General features: G+C 39.3%; 1 protein-coding gene across 1 annotated transcript in view; it reads right to left on the reverse strand.

Annotated features, from left to right (window-relative positions):
- Positions 1–7,679: 7,679 nt before the first annotated feature.
- SKOR2 (SKI family transcriptional corepressor 2) overlaps positions 7,680–15,686 on the reverse strand; it is a 39,588-nt gene continuing 31,581 nt past the window's right edge. The window contains exons 7-8 of the mRNA XM_054583863.1: positions 13,283–13,348; positions 7,680–8,293 (exon numbers count right to left, since the gene is read on the reverse strand). Of these exons, the coding sequence (XP_054439838.1) occupies positions 13,286–13,348 (63 nt within the window). The 3' untranslated portion in view covers positions 7,680–8,293; positions 13,283–13,285. The remainder of the gene's footprint in view (positions 8,294–13,282; positions 13,349–15,686) is intronic.

Consider the following 15,686-nt stretch of genomic DNA (forward strand, 5'->3'; position numbering starts at 1 on the left):
GTCAATGAAAAGAATCTAAGATGAGAAAGGTCTGCTTACAATCCTAAATAGTGTTGATTCAAATTATAATGAGAAGTCAGTGTGCTTGATGAAGAATTTCTTATAGAAAAAAAAGGAATAAAAATAGATTCAACGTGACAGATAATCAACTAGAAGATAGAAGTAATTTGGTAGGGTAGCAATTATTAATATTCAACAATATCTAGTTCAATCCTTCCTGGGTACATAAAATGTCTACATTTCTTAGTGTTTCCTACAGTTAGGTGGGACTGTGTAATCGAGTTCTGGCCAGTGAAATGTGAGATGCAATTTCAGGCCAAGACAGTTAAGAAACAGTGAATTTTGTGTTTGATCTTTCTTCCCTTTGTTAGCTGGATGGACTGGATCCAATAGAAAACTCCAAAGATCTCAGGGTTGCCAGAGCCACAGCATGGAAGGAAACTTTCTCCTGACACACAGCGGGTGGTGATATGATCATGAAATAAACTTTTGTAATGCTGAGCCACTGACTGACTGAGACTTCGGGGTTTTATTTGTTACTGCAGCATTTCTTAATCTGCCTTAACTACAAATATGATAAAAAAGGAAGAAAGAGGTGCCCTTTTCCTTCAGTAAGAAACAAGAAATATAATCAGGACTCAACAAAATAAAATGCAGAACAACAAACACATGATTCAATTAAAAGTCAAGATAAATGTGGTCACATGTGAAGGCAGGACGTAGGTTCCAAGGAGCAAATGAATCTATGAAGAATTAAGAAAAAAGAATTGAAAGAGACAGGAAGGAGAAAAAAGGCAGCAGCTGAAGAAGAAGGCAAAGTTCAACAACGACCGTGGCAAGTTCATTTATTCATAAATCCAGGGACACTGTACAACTACTCACCAGAGTAATTTTCTGGTGTTGGTGGACTGAACCTACTTCGAATCTGGAGCAAAGCAACATAATATATGGAAATTGTAAAGTCAAAAAGCACCTGTGTGTACAAGCAGAGGGGCAGACAGTTCAGTAGTGGGTAAGGAGGGATGATGATAATGAATGAAGTGTGGCTCAGAAAGAAGAGTAGCTTGGTTGGCCACATTTCTGTATATTGATCCTCCCCCAAGTTCTGATAGTTCTCTGCAAACTTGTGCACAGTTTACAGTAATTAAGACATCCAAAGCATCTGCATTAGAAAACACTTATGGAGCAGCTGCATTTATCCAGCCGAAAGTAGTGCAATGTAGGACTGGGACTATTGTTCCTGCCCTAAAGGAGTTTCCTGTCTCTTCGGACACACGTAAGTTCAAGCAATAAGAAACCCAAGGCAGCATATGAGAAGGGCCAAGTGACTGAGGCAGAAAATCAAGTACCCTTGCAGGGGTTAGAGGAGGGGGTAAATCTGAGGGTTTAGCAAGCCAGGGCCAGGGATGGACTTGAGCTGCTGAATCTTGAGCTTAGGCAAGAAGAAAGGAAGGAGAAATGGTGTCGGCAAAGGCAAGAAGGTAGGCATTGGGAGCCAATGAAGAAAAAGAATTCTGCTGTGAGATCGCAAATGTAGACTGGCTCCACATTATACAGGGCCTTGAACAATAGGTATGGATTTGGGGTTTATTTTGTAGACCAGTGATTTTCAATAGGTGTGCTACAAGAATTTTTTAAAACATGCAACACCTGACTATTTAGTCAGCGACACTGACCTCTTTTCCTTTAGATTGTCAAATAAAAAGATGACAACAGCCAACACAACTATAGCCGTCCGGTGTGAGTGAATCAAAATTATACCCATTTGGTTGTCAGATTGGCAAAAATATATTTTTTGGTGTGGCACAGAATTCCAGCAATTAGTTTGTGTGTGCCATGAGATAAAAAGGTTGAAAAATCACTGTTGTCAACAATAGGTAGCTTCAAAAATTTTCAAGACAAAAATGGTGGTATAAACCCTTATATCACATGTGTTTTTCTGGTATCAGTTTTTAAGCGTTTGGATACATGAGAATACCACCTCCATTCAGCTTGGGTCTGGAGCAGCTACAAGGGTCAGTTAGCCTTGGCTTATTGAGAGTTAAGAATAAAAAATTCTGTTCTTGAAGAGGGAACACCCATCTGTTGTTGCCAAGATTTTTCTTTCCTTGTTACTTAATGTTAAAGGAAGGAAACCTCTTAGGAGTTCTGAGAATTAATTAGTATCTCCTAAGGGACATTCTTATGTCTGTTGTTACTTATGTAGCCTATTAAAGAAAAGCTCTCTCTTTACAAACATGACCTTATTAATCTTTATTGAATCAACCTCATAGGCTCAGGAAAGATGAGGGCTGAGTGGGTAGGGAAACCAAAGTATATTAGGAAAGGTATCTATAGACATTAGAAAAGATCTGGGGACTGCAAGGTTCTGGAAACTGTTTTATTTTGGAATAGCTTTCCTTTTGCTGAGGAATAGGCAAACTGCATAGTCCTTTTCCAACATGCTTTTCCTTTGAAGTCACAATGGCCATAGGTTCAAATCCCTGATTTTCCACTTACGAGCTGAGTGACTTAACTCCTTCAAGTTTCAATTAAATAGTTAAACAGTTCCGGCCTCATAGGGTTGTTAAATGGAATAATGCATTAAGACATTAGCGCAATGTAATCACTCAGTGAAAGTTGGCTGCTGTTATTATTATTGTCTGCCAAGTAATTGGATGGATGATTTTGCCACATAAATAGAGGGATGAGAAAGCAACTATATAGAAAATCAGTTCACCAACGATGGCTTAGTACGTAATTCAAACTGTATTTAACCATGTTTTAAAAGCACACAATTTGGGGGAAATGTTGATTCTTTAAAAAGTCAATCTCTAGAGGGCCATAAAAGCTATTTTAATCACTACAACTAATTACAAGGAAGTATAAATCAATAGACTTTGCTAAATGATCTAAAATATAATAAAGAAAACCATTATTAACAATCGTCCAGGAAGCCACTATCTTTAATAGTGAGATGATGTTGAAGTTGGATGAGAAGAATGAATTTTATTATTTGAAAACTCCGGACATTAACAATGCTTTCAGGGAAATTCTTAATTTAGTACAGAGTTGTGGCTTCTCACAATGATTATTTACTTTACATAACATGAGTTTATTACTTCTAAGTTATATGGGTATTAGATCTGCTATGGAAATAAGAGGCCATTTGCAGAAAGATATTCTGCTCTTGGTGTTTTTTGGATCCTTTCTCAGTTCAAAACCAGCCCTCCTTCCACTCTTACTGCTAAAGCTGTAACACTGTTTCAGAGCCCAAATCAAGACTGGAGTCAAGCTGCGTTCAGAAAGCCTTAGATTTCTTCTCCCAGCCCTGCGTGGTGGCTACTGGCCCAAGTCTGGGAGTCCCAGAGCTATCACCTGACCCCTCAAGCCTACCTTGCCGCCCTCTGACTAGGACAGTCAATGCCCACATGGGTTCCTAAGCCATGTTGCTCTCATCTTGGCACATTCCTGAGTCAAGGTCTGGGTCTGCTTCTTGCCACCCTACTTACTCCAAGGCTGGAACCTACGCATGAACGCTAAGTGTGCAACAGGGTCCCATCATCATGGATGATGATGGCTGACAACCTCCTGCTCTCAGCCTTGTCTGTCCTGCTGAGCTCTATTCCCTTGTAGGTCCTGGCTCCACACCTGGTCACAGCTCTGTTTGCATTACATGAGAACCAATGAGGCCTCCAGGCCTCCAGCCTTACCCCTGTCCTACCCTGGAGAGCGGATCGAGTTCAGATCTAGCCTCTTTCCCCATCTTCACCTGCCTATATCGCAATGCGGGATATCACTGTATTACAGCTGGCTTAGTTGTGATGGCGAGGCCAAGAGATTGAGCAGAAAAATTTGCCATGGCAGTAAGAAGGACTGGATTTAAGGCTTTACTCTCCAACTAACTAGACTTCATATCCACTGACCTCCCTTAATTGAACCAATGACATACATAGCATAACTATGCATTGGAAAGTTGTCACATAAATAAGAAATTGTAATACCGTTGGTTGAACAGAAGCCCCAAATAGAGAAGGAGTTTTGTAACAGTTCGAATTAACAGAAAATATAAAATAACAGTGATATATAAAATAAGAAGATAGAACATCTTCTCTCTCCAACATAAAACAAATTTGGAAGTGGTCAGTCCAGAATTGGAATGGTGGCTCAGAAGTGGTTATGGACCCAGGCTTCTATTATTTTCCTGTGCCATACTAGTATTTGGCTTCTATTTCCAGTCACCTCATGGCCCACGATGGCTTCTGAGGCTCCATCCACTTTACAGACACTGAAAAGAGATAGAGAGAAGGGGAAAAAAAGAAAAAAGAAAAAAACAACACTGCCTAAGTCAAGCTCTTTTGAAGTGAACTTCCTACAAGTTCCACATATCTCCACCTACATCTCATTGACCAGAACATAGTCATGTGGCCACATCAGCTGCAAGCAAGTTTGGGAAATGTAGTCTAATCAGGGGTGCCCAACCTGTAGCCGGCGGGCTGCAGGCAGCTCAGGATGTATATGAATGTGGCCCAACACAAAATTGTAAATTTACTTAAAAGATTATTAGATTTTTTTTTGTGATTACATGTTGCAATGTATTTAATGTGTGGCCCAAGACAACTCTTCTTCTTCCACTGTGGCACAGAGATGCCAAAAGTTTGGACACCCTGATAGATGCATTACTCTCTGAGAATGGATGCAGTTGGACATTAACTAGCAATTTGCCATACATACTCATCTGAACCCAAATGAAACGTCAACATTCTCTGAGAGAGCTTACAGTGGTAACAGTGAAATGATCTTCCCTTATGATCGGCTCAAATAAAATCAATGAGATCCACTTAGTCATCCAATAAAAAATGTGTAGCTACTACTTGCCAGGGACTGTGCTCAGCACCAGGGAGATGGTAGTGAGCTGAAACAAGCATCCCCAGCGCTCATAAAGTTTTTAGTGTGCACCTTCCCACACAGGAAGAATGAATAATTACAAACTATGGCGTGGTTTGTCTGCGAGGCACCTTGCAAGTGGTCAGACTTGAACTTTGTGTGCTCAATTCTGTAGAGAGAGACAAAGGAGCCCTCTTCACTGGACCTGGAGTCAGCTGGAAGTGCCTGGTTCAATGGTTATGCATCCTTAGCACACAGATGGCGTTCTTTTCCCATGACCTTCCTCACTGCTGGCCAAGTCTGTCTTAAATAAAAGAGGTCCTATCTGCTCGATCCCCTGTAGCTAGGAGAGAGTTCTCCCTCTGTTTTCTAGAGATCAAAGGCTACAGTCATTGCTCAATCTAAGGAAACTGGGATGTGGCGTCCCACTCTCCTTGCCTGTGGCAAATAGATGAGCAATTACTCAAGGCTTTCTGTGGATCAAAAACATTAGTCTGAAGTATCTAATCTATCCCTATAGGAAATGCCAGGATTTCTACTTTGATTTGCTAGGGCCCTTTCTGATCTTATAATTTCATTTGGAACTAAAATGGAGAATTTTATTTGCATTGCCTGTATTCTTCATTAGCTGATAGTTGGGTTGACCTTGAAGTTATGACATGATAAAATAGTCAAAGGAAAGAGCACAGTATTTTTCTGCTGTCATTTTGTGGAGCCAAGGATTATTTGTCCTTCTGAACAGTGGCTTTATTTTTAGCCCCATGCAGTGCTTTAGATGGATGTCCTGTCTGTTTCCACAAGGCAGCTCAGATAACCCAATCACATCCAATTTTAGGAACAAATCCTTTTTGTTCCAATTTAGAATCATCAAGCATTGCTAGAAAAGAGATAGTCACTTCCCTTAATGAGAAAAATATGTGGGTAAACAACATATCTGTACCATATGTTGGATTTCCTTGACTCTTTTTATCTGAAGTCTTGGATTTTGGTGTATAATTTCATGGATGCATGGAGGTTTGTTAAACTCTGGTGCTTGTAAGGAATAGGCTCAGTCTGGCAAAATACCTCACATTATGGGGAAACTCTAAGGTGGTGAGAAGAAGGACAACAGGAGTCTCCTAGTGCCTGGGGAAAGAGGTAGAGCTGGGATCCTGGAACTTGAGTGGAGAATTGGAAGGAACCAACGTGGTTTCGGCATTCTCGTTAGCAGAGGCCAATGGTCTTCTACACTGAGCTTGGCCATGAACTCATTTCAGAGCTATGTCACTGTTAACTCCAGGCTCTCGAACATACTTGCCAAGTTATCTGGTTCTTATTTCCTGTTTGCTACAAGATCCTTTGCTGTTTTGTCACTGTAACTCTGAGCCATTTAAAACTGCGATTGGAAAGAAAAGAATGACATTTCAAGGCTTGTTGACACTGCCAGCTGAGGCAGCTACAGGGCAAAGACCTTAAATTCTTCTACAAATCTTTTAGTTCTCCCTCGGGAATGTCTAGCCAAGCTGCTGCTCTTGCTCTGAGAATTTACCTGGTCCCTGAGTTTGCACTGGGTTCTGCAGAAAATGACCTCTGCTGTTCCCTGGTGGCTGGTCATGAAACCAGGTCTGTGTCCTCCCAGATAATTTTCTGTCATCTCTAGTATTACTGGCTTCAAGTACAAAGCTAAGGACACTGGGCCTCCACCCTTACATGAAATTTAAAATGTGCACAGGAAAAATGACCCCTCATCAATTTGACTGTCCAGTTACATACCCGTCCATCCCACCCGCCGCCCCTGCCGAACACAGCTGCCAGTTTCAGAAATTTGTGACATATCTGAAGGGCTGTGTGAGCCCCATGCCCAGACCGAGACCCCTCTTGGAGGAATACTTCAAAGAGAACATCCTGCCCTCCATGGTTAGTAAGAGTATCTTCAGATTATTTGCTGCTAGTCATCGCTGAGGACCTATTTTCAGCCTCTAGGAAGTGGTTTATATCCCTTCTCTGACCAGGCTTCCCATTCTTCACAGGCTAGGAAGAAAAGCACCATGAGTATCCCTCTTTTGATTTCTTAATGTGGCAGCTAAGGATAAGAAAATTTATCTCAAGGATAAAATGTGTAGCTTTTTAGGATAATTCATGATAATGGAGATGGTGGGGGAAAAGTATCAAATGTCATGGTAATGCATTTTAAACCTCGTTCGAAATCTGTAGAGGGATGCCATTGGTGAGATGCCTTTTTGGGTAGGGTGGTCTTTGGCCACCTCAGGGTGGAAGGCCATCCACAGCAGACTCTGTGCAACCCGGTGCTCCCCAAACAATCCTGGCCCCAAAGGAGTCACCATTTTGGGCCCTTCTATCTCTTTGAAAGGCAGAAATTCTGAAAGACAGAATTTTGGGCATAAAATGATCTCCTAGATTTTGACTCGACATCACAGTAAGGAGGAAGGCATGATATGGACTCCATCACCAACATGTCAGAAGACCCAGCAGCAAGTTCGAACACCCCCTTACCCATATGGATCCTAATGCGATGGGAGGACTCCCGCTGCTGGCGGTGGCCAAAGGCTAATCTAGGCTTTAATAATCATTTTGGAAGGAATTCTGTTTTAAAAAATAATTTATTCAAATATTTTATGCCAAAATAATTCTAAAAAGTATTAGTTTCTATTAGTTGACCCCAAGCAAATGTTCATTTAACTACATGAACACAACTATTGCTTCATAGTTTTTTTTATTATAGACTTTTTTTTATTCACATGAATGTTAAAGAAACTACAACAGAGTTAAATACCATTTTTGATAACATGATTATATTCTTAATTACACTCAATATTAAACTGTAAAATATTTCCAGAGGAATACAATCTTCATTCATACAGCAGGCAAAGTACCAGAGCGGAAGGGGCCACGTGTAAGTCTGTCCAGTTTGCTATGAAAAGCAGGTTTGTAATAGCTGATGCTATCCTAGCTGTCGAAACATGATCCCCACTCCTAGGACAGGTCTTGTGTTTTCTGCCCACAAAGAATCGCTTCTTCAGAAGTAACAGACAGTCTTTGGAGCTGCCCTCTCCAAGTGTGCAACACTGAGATCACTTGGGACCGTCCACACATTTCCCACCCTGGTTGGCTAACAGCACTCCCAAAGCTCTCTCTGGGTTCAGTTGGCCTTTAAACACACAAAGACTCAAACTTTGGTTCCACCAAAAGATGCGACAAGCATTGACTGCTCTGGTTGGCTCCCCCCTCCCCCCACTAATGCATGGCCGCTACAGTCTATTTTACATGGTTGTCCATGCGGCTTTGAGGTCACTTGTCCCTGGGTTCTCCTGAACCTGATTTTGTATTTGATTCTCAAGCCCTTTCAATCACAGTCTTTATGTGGGTCAGAAGTGCTCAGTGGCAGGCTATATCTTACAGGAGAACAAGAGTAAGTGGTTCTGTGCACCTGCATAAGACAAAAAGTGCAGAATGACAAACTTGGCATGATAAAAGCAGGTAATTTAAAAAAAATTAAAGTAATATGCAGTATTGATATATCCTTAAGGGAAGACATTTTTAGTACAGTTTGGACCAAAAATTTTAACCAGTGACCATGAAATCATCTTCCTTTTTAACATACATTTGTTTATCTTAGGTTATGTATCTCCCTTGACATTGAGCCAAACTAGAACTACCAAATCCGAGTGTGATGGTTTGCTATGCCTTCTTTACAGTAAAGCCATCTTGTTGGGTTCTAGAAGCTCTGATTTGTTTTTGGGAAAACATCAAGACAACCTGTGGTGAAAGGGACAGGCAGAATTTCATGGCCCAGTGCCCTGCTTGCTTTGGATGGATGGCCCAAGTTAAATCTACTTTTTCCGTCCTGGGGTATTTAGAGCAACTGTCAAAGTAACCCTAGAAGTTTTGTGATTAAACACGAATAAAACCATTGGATTGGTTTTTAACTGCATTTTAGTAACTAATACTAGAAAATGTGATTAGGCCACAATTTCAGGCTATAAACAGAGGAGAGCAGATGAAATGTGGACCGCAGAGCTGGGCTCAAATCCTGCCACTTGCTAGCAGGGAAACTACAGACACCTTACTCATCTCTCTACATTCCAGTTTTCTCAGCAGTAGAATGGTGAAGGTAGCAGTACTCTCTCAATGGGTTGTTTTGAAGATTAAATAGGATAATTGACATAAAGTGCTTGGAACAGTGGGTACACATTGTCGTTCTCAATGGAAACTCTTCAAAGAATCTAGTCCTCTTATGTCTGACTACAGATGAGAGAAATGAATATTCCATTCCCCCCTCCGCCCCCTTATCTTTCATCTGTACAAAAAGAAGACACAGAATGTTCCATTGCAATTCCTCAACATCCTCTTAAGACCTTTGTTGTTATTTTTTGTAGCAATCATTCCAGAAGTAAAATAAAAACAACAAAAGTTGACCAAAGAAGTAGATATTGTCAGAACAGATTAAAAAAATCACATTTTCAAACTCTCCAGAAGGATATAAAGTAGTAATTGGTGATGAAGAAAATGCAGACAGAAGGAAATGTAGGTGGGTCATGCCCTTGAGCGTTATATATGATCTTGAGTAGGCTTTCATAAAAGCAGCCCCTTGGTGGGAAAGGAGAGAGGATATGGCAGGAGATCTGCATGCAAGAGTCAAAATTTTAGAGCTGGCAAAGACTTTGATCAGGGTTGGCCACCACATTTTATAGAGTGTGAGACTCAAAGAGATTAAATGATATTACTCAAGATAGCATAAGGAGGTAGAATCAGATTTAGAAGCTAGACTTTCTCAAAACCACCCCAATGATTCTAGTAAGAAAGAGCAGTGGCTTTAGAGTCATATATGCCTGGATTGAATCTTGGCTTTTTCACTGACAGCTAAGTGACCTCTCTCAGCCTCAGTGTTCTCATGCATGAACTAAGGAAAACAATAGCATCTACTTTATGGGGTTCTAAGGATAGAAAAACATAATGTGGCAAAGAGTTTAGTCTATTATCTGGTATAGTTAGTGCTCAATAAATTATAGTTATTATTATTTCCAGCTAGGTCAATAGGTTTCTGTGTGACTATGAATGAGCCATTTCCTGTGATTCACTTATTACTTATATAAAATTATTGAGTTCTCTGTGAAGCACATGGGTGTTTCAGCTAGGTACGTGGATGACATTTGCATAATGTTAAATGGTGCTTGGAAGAGAAAGAATGTAAAATAAAAATTAGTGTTAACATTTATTTGGGGTGCAGATTACACAGATTATACTGGGGTGTCTCTGCAGGACACAGAAATAACCAAGGTAAGGAAGACTCTCAGGAATAACTATGGTATTTAAAGCAGTCCCAGATGATAGAATAATACATACAAAATTTTGAAATATTTTTCAAGTCATTTCCATTGTTCCTGTGAGCTCACAATGAAACAAATATGCAGAGCAGTAGAATGTCTAATCTACTAGGGCTTGTTTTAGGAGGTAGTTTGAGGATAAATAAAATAAACTATACTTTACACAGCTGGTGGCTAAACAAATAGAATTCATTGCCCCAACGGGGACTAAGCCTAGGTTGAAGAAAGGCTTAGATACATCCACAGGTAATGGATCTTTAAGAAGTTATCATGGGAAAATTAAGAGTGTTCAGTGTATGTGCCTAAAATTTGAGGCTGGTATGGTTCAGAATAACAATCTGGCTTTTTTAATAGAATCACACTGTAAGTAATCTGGTCTAGGTGGGCCTTTATTTTGACTCAACATGGAATTTCTTATGTCCTGATGTAGTGCAAAAAAAGATTTGTAGAGCAGTGATATGTGGCAGTACTTGCTCAGCTTATTAAGTGGATTGCCTGTGGTTTTGAAAAGCTTCCTCCTCTTAATAGTCATATTGGAATCCACTGGGTGGCAAGAACACAGCACACTACCTTAAGGGTCACTCTTGCATAAGACATTAATGCATCAATCCCTAATTTGGAAACCTGTGGTCACTCAGCAAGACAGAATTTGTCTCTCTCCCTTGGCGTAATGATTTTTATTTTGTAATCTCTCTTGGGGTAATTCCTTCGCAGGCTCGGCATGTTGAGAATCAAATACTGCCTCTAACAATATGGTCGTGATTCTCTGCTTGGCTGATTTAGCTTACCATTTAAGTAACCACTAATCTTTTGAAAGCACCAGGGTCTACTTAGAGAAATCCCTGTTGTCTGCAAGGATGGAAACAAAAATCAGCATGGAGGAAGCATTAGTTACTAAACACAAATCAATCTTTTTTTCCACCTAGCTGTAGGCTTTGTCACCATCAGAGGCGTGGGTTCTGGGCAGTGAATCTTCATTTTGCAGGTGTAAGAGCAGCTCATGTCTGACAAGCAGGGAAGATGAGTTGGGGAAGTGAAAGAATTAACAAGAGAGTTTATTGAACTTCCTAAATATAAATCAAACTACATTCTAATGGACAAATCTCACAAACATCGAGTAAGAGAAGCCAAATAAGTGATTCATATGACTTTTAATCTTTTGTAGACTTTGCTGACTTTGTTATACTTCAATAAAAGTTTATTAACAAAAACACCCTAATAGAGTCTCTTTGATTTGAAAGAAAATTATTTTGACACTTTGGGTTTATCAGCATTAATTTGGGATGATTCTTGCTTTGTTTTCCTTGATATTACGGATTAAGATTTACTGGAGTCTGAATGTTTTAAAATTATTCACTTCATACCACTGGTGTAAACCTGTCAACTACAATGAGAAAGTGGCTGAAGTCAACTTCTGACTTGAGAAAAAGACTTGGCCCTGGCTGGGTGGCTCAACTGGTCACAGCAGTATCCCATACACTAAAAGCTTGTGGGTTTGATTCCCAGTCAGGGCACATACCTAGGTTTCAGGTTCAGTTCCCAACTGGGGTGCATACAAGAGGCAACTGATTGATGTTTCTCTCTCACATTGATGCTTCTGTTTCTCTCTCTCTCAAATCAATTAAAAAACACATCCTCGGGTGAGGATTAAAAATAAAAAGTCAGTTACATTTATTTTAAAAAAATACTTGAATCTATAGAATGGAGCCAAACTCACAGGCTTATCTGAGTATGACTTCATAGAGATAAAACAAAGTAAGTTACTATTTGACCATCTCAGTTGCAGAAACATCTGCTCACAGGAGACAGGAAGTACGTGCATTAGAAGAAAGTAGGCATTGGATCTAAAGTCAGGAGCCCTAGAATATCTTCCTGGCTTTGCAACATAGCCATAAAACATCACATCTCTTTTCTCTGTGCCTCAGCTCACTGTGCATAAAATTAAGAGAAAGCATATGAATGAGAGCATATCTTGGAAGACGTTTTGAGCTCCTGATGAAATATGTTATAATCATTATGATTTAAGACAAATACTAAAGATTATCACTAATACAGATGATGGCAAGAAGATTGTTATTTGCACATGGTAGAGAAGGCTTTTGTTATGCAGAAGAGAGGCATGAAAGAAAGAAAAGGAACTATGAGCCTACATTGTATGGAATTCTTTTTGCCAGTAATTCCACTGAGTTGAAAATAAGTTCCAGAGGGAAGAAGTGGGAAGATTCATTCTGATGGGAATGGTCAAAGTGACAAATGATCACAATCCTAGTTGGCCATGAACATTTACGAACACTATCTCTGACATTTGAGTTTTATCTTGATTTAGCAATTACATTTGATAAGTTATCCTAACATATTGTTACAGGAACAACAAAATCCTAGTTTTTGCATTCCTTCGATTCCAATAATTATGTATCTTCTTCTATATAATCAAAAAGTTGCTTTTGAAATGCTTAGTTATGTTCTGAATATAATCGTTTAATTTTCACTGTCTTCTTTTCCTTAGGAGTCCAGAGTATTTGTCTTTTAAGTTGTTGCCAGGGATGCGACCTTGAACCTGGCTTCAGCTGTACAGAAACTGTAATTGGCTTAGGGAAAGAATGAATTACTATTGCTAAAGCAGAAGCTCTCAAAGGCCTGTCGTGCCTCTAATTGTTCATATCCCCATCTATCATTAACTCATTCCAAGTCAGATTTCTGGAAGACTTTTTGGAAGCAAAAGCGAGAATAAGGAGATGAAACGCACCAGGCATGACCGCTGACGTTTCATTTGCTTTCAGAGGGCAGTAAACAGGGGTCAGGCAGAAACAGAAGAGTGGAAAACCTCAGAACAGAATGAAGATATTTCCTGTATACTGAATAGAGAATTTCCTTAGTTTTAGAAATTTTCCAAAGAATTTATAAGACCCACTTAGCTGTTCATTTAGGAAAGACTCTGTCCAGATACAATGAAGTTCATCAGTATGCTGGCTTAAACACAGGACACAAATTTACCAGTCCATTGGGCTATTTCAAATACATCAATAAAGAACACAGCCAAGCAAGTATGATGCAGGGAGTTCAGGGAAATCTCTTTCCTCTGGTGAACTCACCTTTTAGCTTTTGCTGAGGTGGGCACCAAGCTTTTCTTTCCTGATCAAGCTTGCTGCATAGGGGATCTGTAAGATAAAAACAAGCAAAACTCTCTAGGTTAAGCTAAATCTGGAGACAGATGTACAATGGAGATCTTTCATCATGCCTAACAATTCGAATACCAATGGATCCTCCCTGAGGAGAAAAGGTCTCCATCTGCTCAGCAGTGCAGAGCTTCTGGGATATAATATTCCTGAGGCCTATTAGAAAGCATGTCAAGGACAGAACAGGTGATCACATTGACTATTGCTATAGCTAGTCTCTTATGTTACTATATGACATTTCACTTACAGAAGTTTTCAAAATTGCATTTGGTAATACGGTATTCTTATTTATTATTTAGGTACGAAAACTAAGTTATGATATTATCACATACGTCCAAGGTCACAAAACAAGAATGTGATTACAAACTAGTTCAATGTAATCTTTCATTTAATTAGAGTGGTGAAATATGCTATCATTATAAATCACAAATAAGATTAACTAAACACAAATTATTACTCTGGGTAATTTCCCAATAACTACTAAGAAGCATCAGAAATAATTGCACTGAATGGAAAACATGACCCTTGAGAATTCTACCTGGATAAACTTGAAAGTACTTTTCACTACTGGGGCATTGAATGAAAGCCTATCACATTTGATATGCTACTTTTCATTAGAAAATTCAAATGGTTGAAATTGGACGACATACATTATTTAAATTTGCCTCGGCACTAACCCCAGTTAAGGTACTCTATCATTATGTTACTTACCTTCATCATTACAAAGTTTAAAGCACAGCTCTAAAGACTCAAATCTATATTTTACATTTAAAGAAATAACTATTCAGCCTTCTAGGATGTAACATGAAATATGGCTATTATGGAAAAGCAATGAGGGAAATAAAATTATTGTCATTCAATTAGGCAATGTTTTTGAATATTGTTATATACATTCCCCTCACTCCCACCATATTTATGTTTTGCTCTCCTGATCTACCGGTCCATAAATAGGAACTTTTATTAATAGAAGGAGCTACAAATCTATAACAGCACTAAGTGACTAAGATTAGCTGGACTGTTTTGCTGTAATAACTGGTCAGTTGAATCAAACGGTCTTTTTAATGGAAAACAAGGGACAAGACTAAAATAACCATCTCGCTATTTTTATATGCAACCACAACATGGATGCATCTGATAGGTGTATAGCTGATAAAGGGCCTGGATAGCAGGATTGAAATTAATGATTCATACAGTACCATAAAAAGTTCAGTGTCCTAATCTCATATTTTAGGACATGAGCTGAGATCAGCTAGATAACTATGACAAGAAGAGTTACATGGGGACCTACTCTAGTTACCTCTTCTTTTCACTCTAGGTCATGCTACACCTGCTATTAACACAGATACACTAATCTTCATTTTCCATTATGCTGCAATATGCCACAACACATGGATCACCTCTCTCTTTAGACGCATGATATAACAGAGACTTGAAAGGAATTCTGTTATTTAGGATAACAAGTAGAAATGATACAAACCTTGGGATAAAAAGAGTTACCTAATAAAATATATTTGTGCCACTCTCACATTTAGAAAAAGTCCTCAACATGAAGATTAGATGCTGTTAAATATTTATTAAGTGTCTGTTCTGTACCAAGCACTTTTTGTATAGGTCAGTCAACATCACCATGGGCTAGCTCATCAAAGCCAGTATACTACTCATCCTAACCAAAGAAAACTGCCTGAAAGGATGTGCTTTCAGATCTAAGTCAGAATGCCTTCTTCCTCCCTCCCTCCCTCCCTCTCTCCCTTCCTTCCTTCCTTCCTTCCTTCCTTTCTTCCTTCCTTCCTTCCGTCCTTCCTGCCTCCCTTCCTCCCTCTTTCCCTCCCTCCCTCCCTTTCTCCCTTCCTCTTATTTTTTTCCTGAAACAATAATGTAGCATTTCATTAAGATGGGAAGCTGAGAAAGAAAAAAGGACTCTGGGGGGGTGGAGGTGGAAAAGGACATTTCCAAGTGAGCATATTTGATCCCAAATCTCCAGACTGGAATTTACACCTGTGCCAAGAACTATCCCCACTCATATATTGACTAGTGCCTTTTTGTTGTTGTTGTTAAAACAAAATGAAATAAAAGCCAAACAAAATGAAGACAAAAAGCAAAGGCTGCAATCTCAAAAGCATGTATTTTTAATTCTAAGTCTTAAGTCATGAATGATAAATAAACAATATATCAGAACATGGCCCAATTGTAATGAGAGCTACCCTATTTCATTGATTCTAGGACGCACTTTTCCCTTTCACATTTTAATATCCCTGAAATTGGGTATTACAACTGATGGTGTTTTAGAACAATAGTTCTAAGCTTCCTTTCCTGTGATCCA

This window comes from Pteronotus mesoamericanus, unplaced genomic scaffold, assembly GCF_021234165.1.
Source record: "Pteronotus mesoamericanus isolate MK-2021 breed Mesoamerican mustached bat unplaced genomic scaffold, CSHL_Meso_final contig_74, whole genome shotgun sequence".
Lineage (NCBI taxonomy): Eukaryota > Metazoa > Chordata > Mammalia > Chiroptera > Mormoopidae > Pteronotus > Pteronotus mesoamericanus.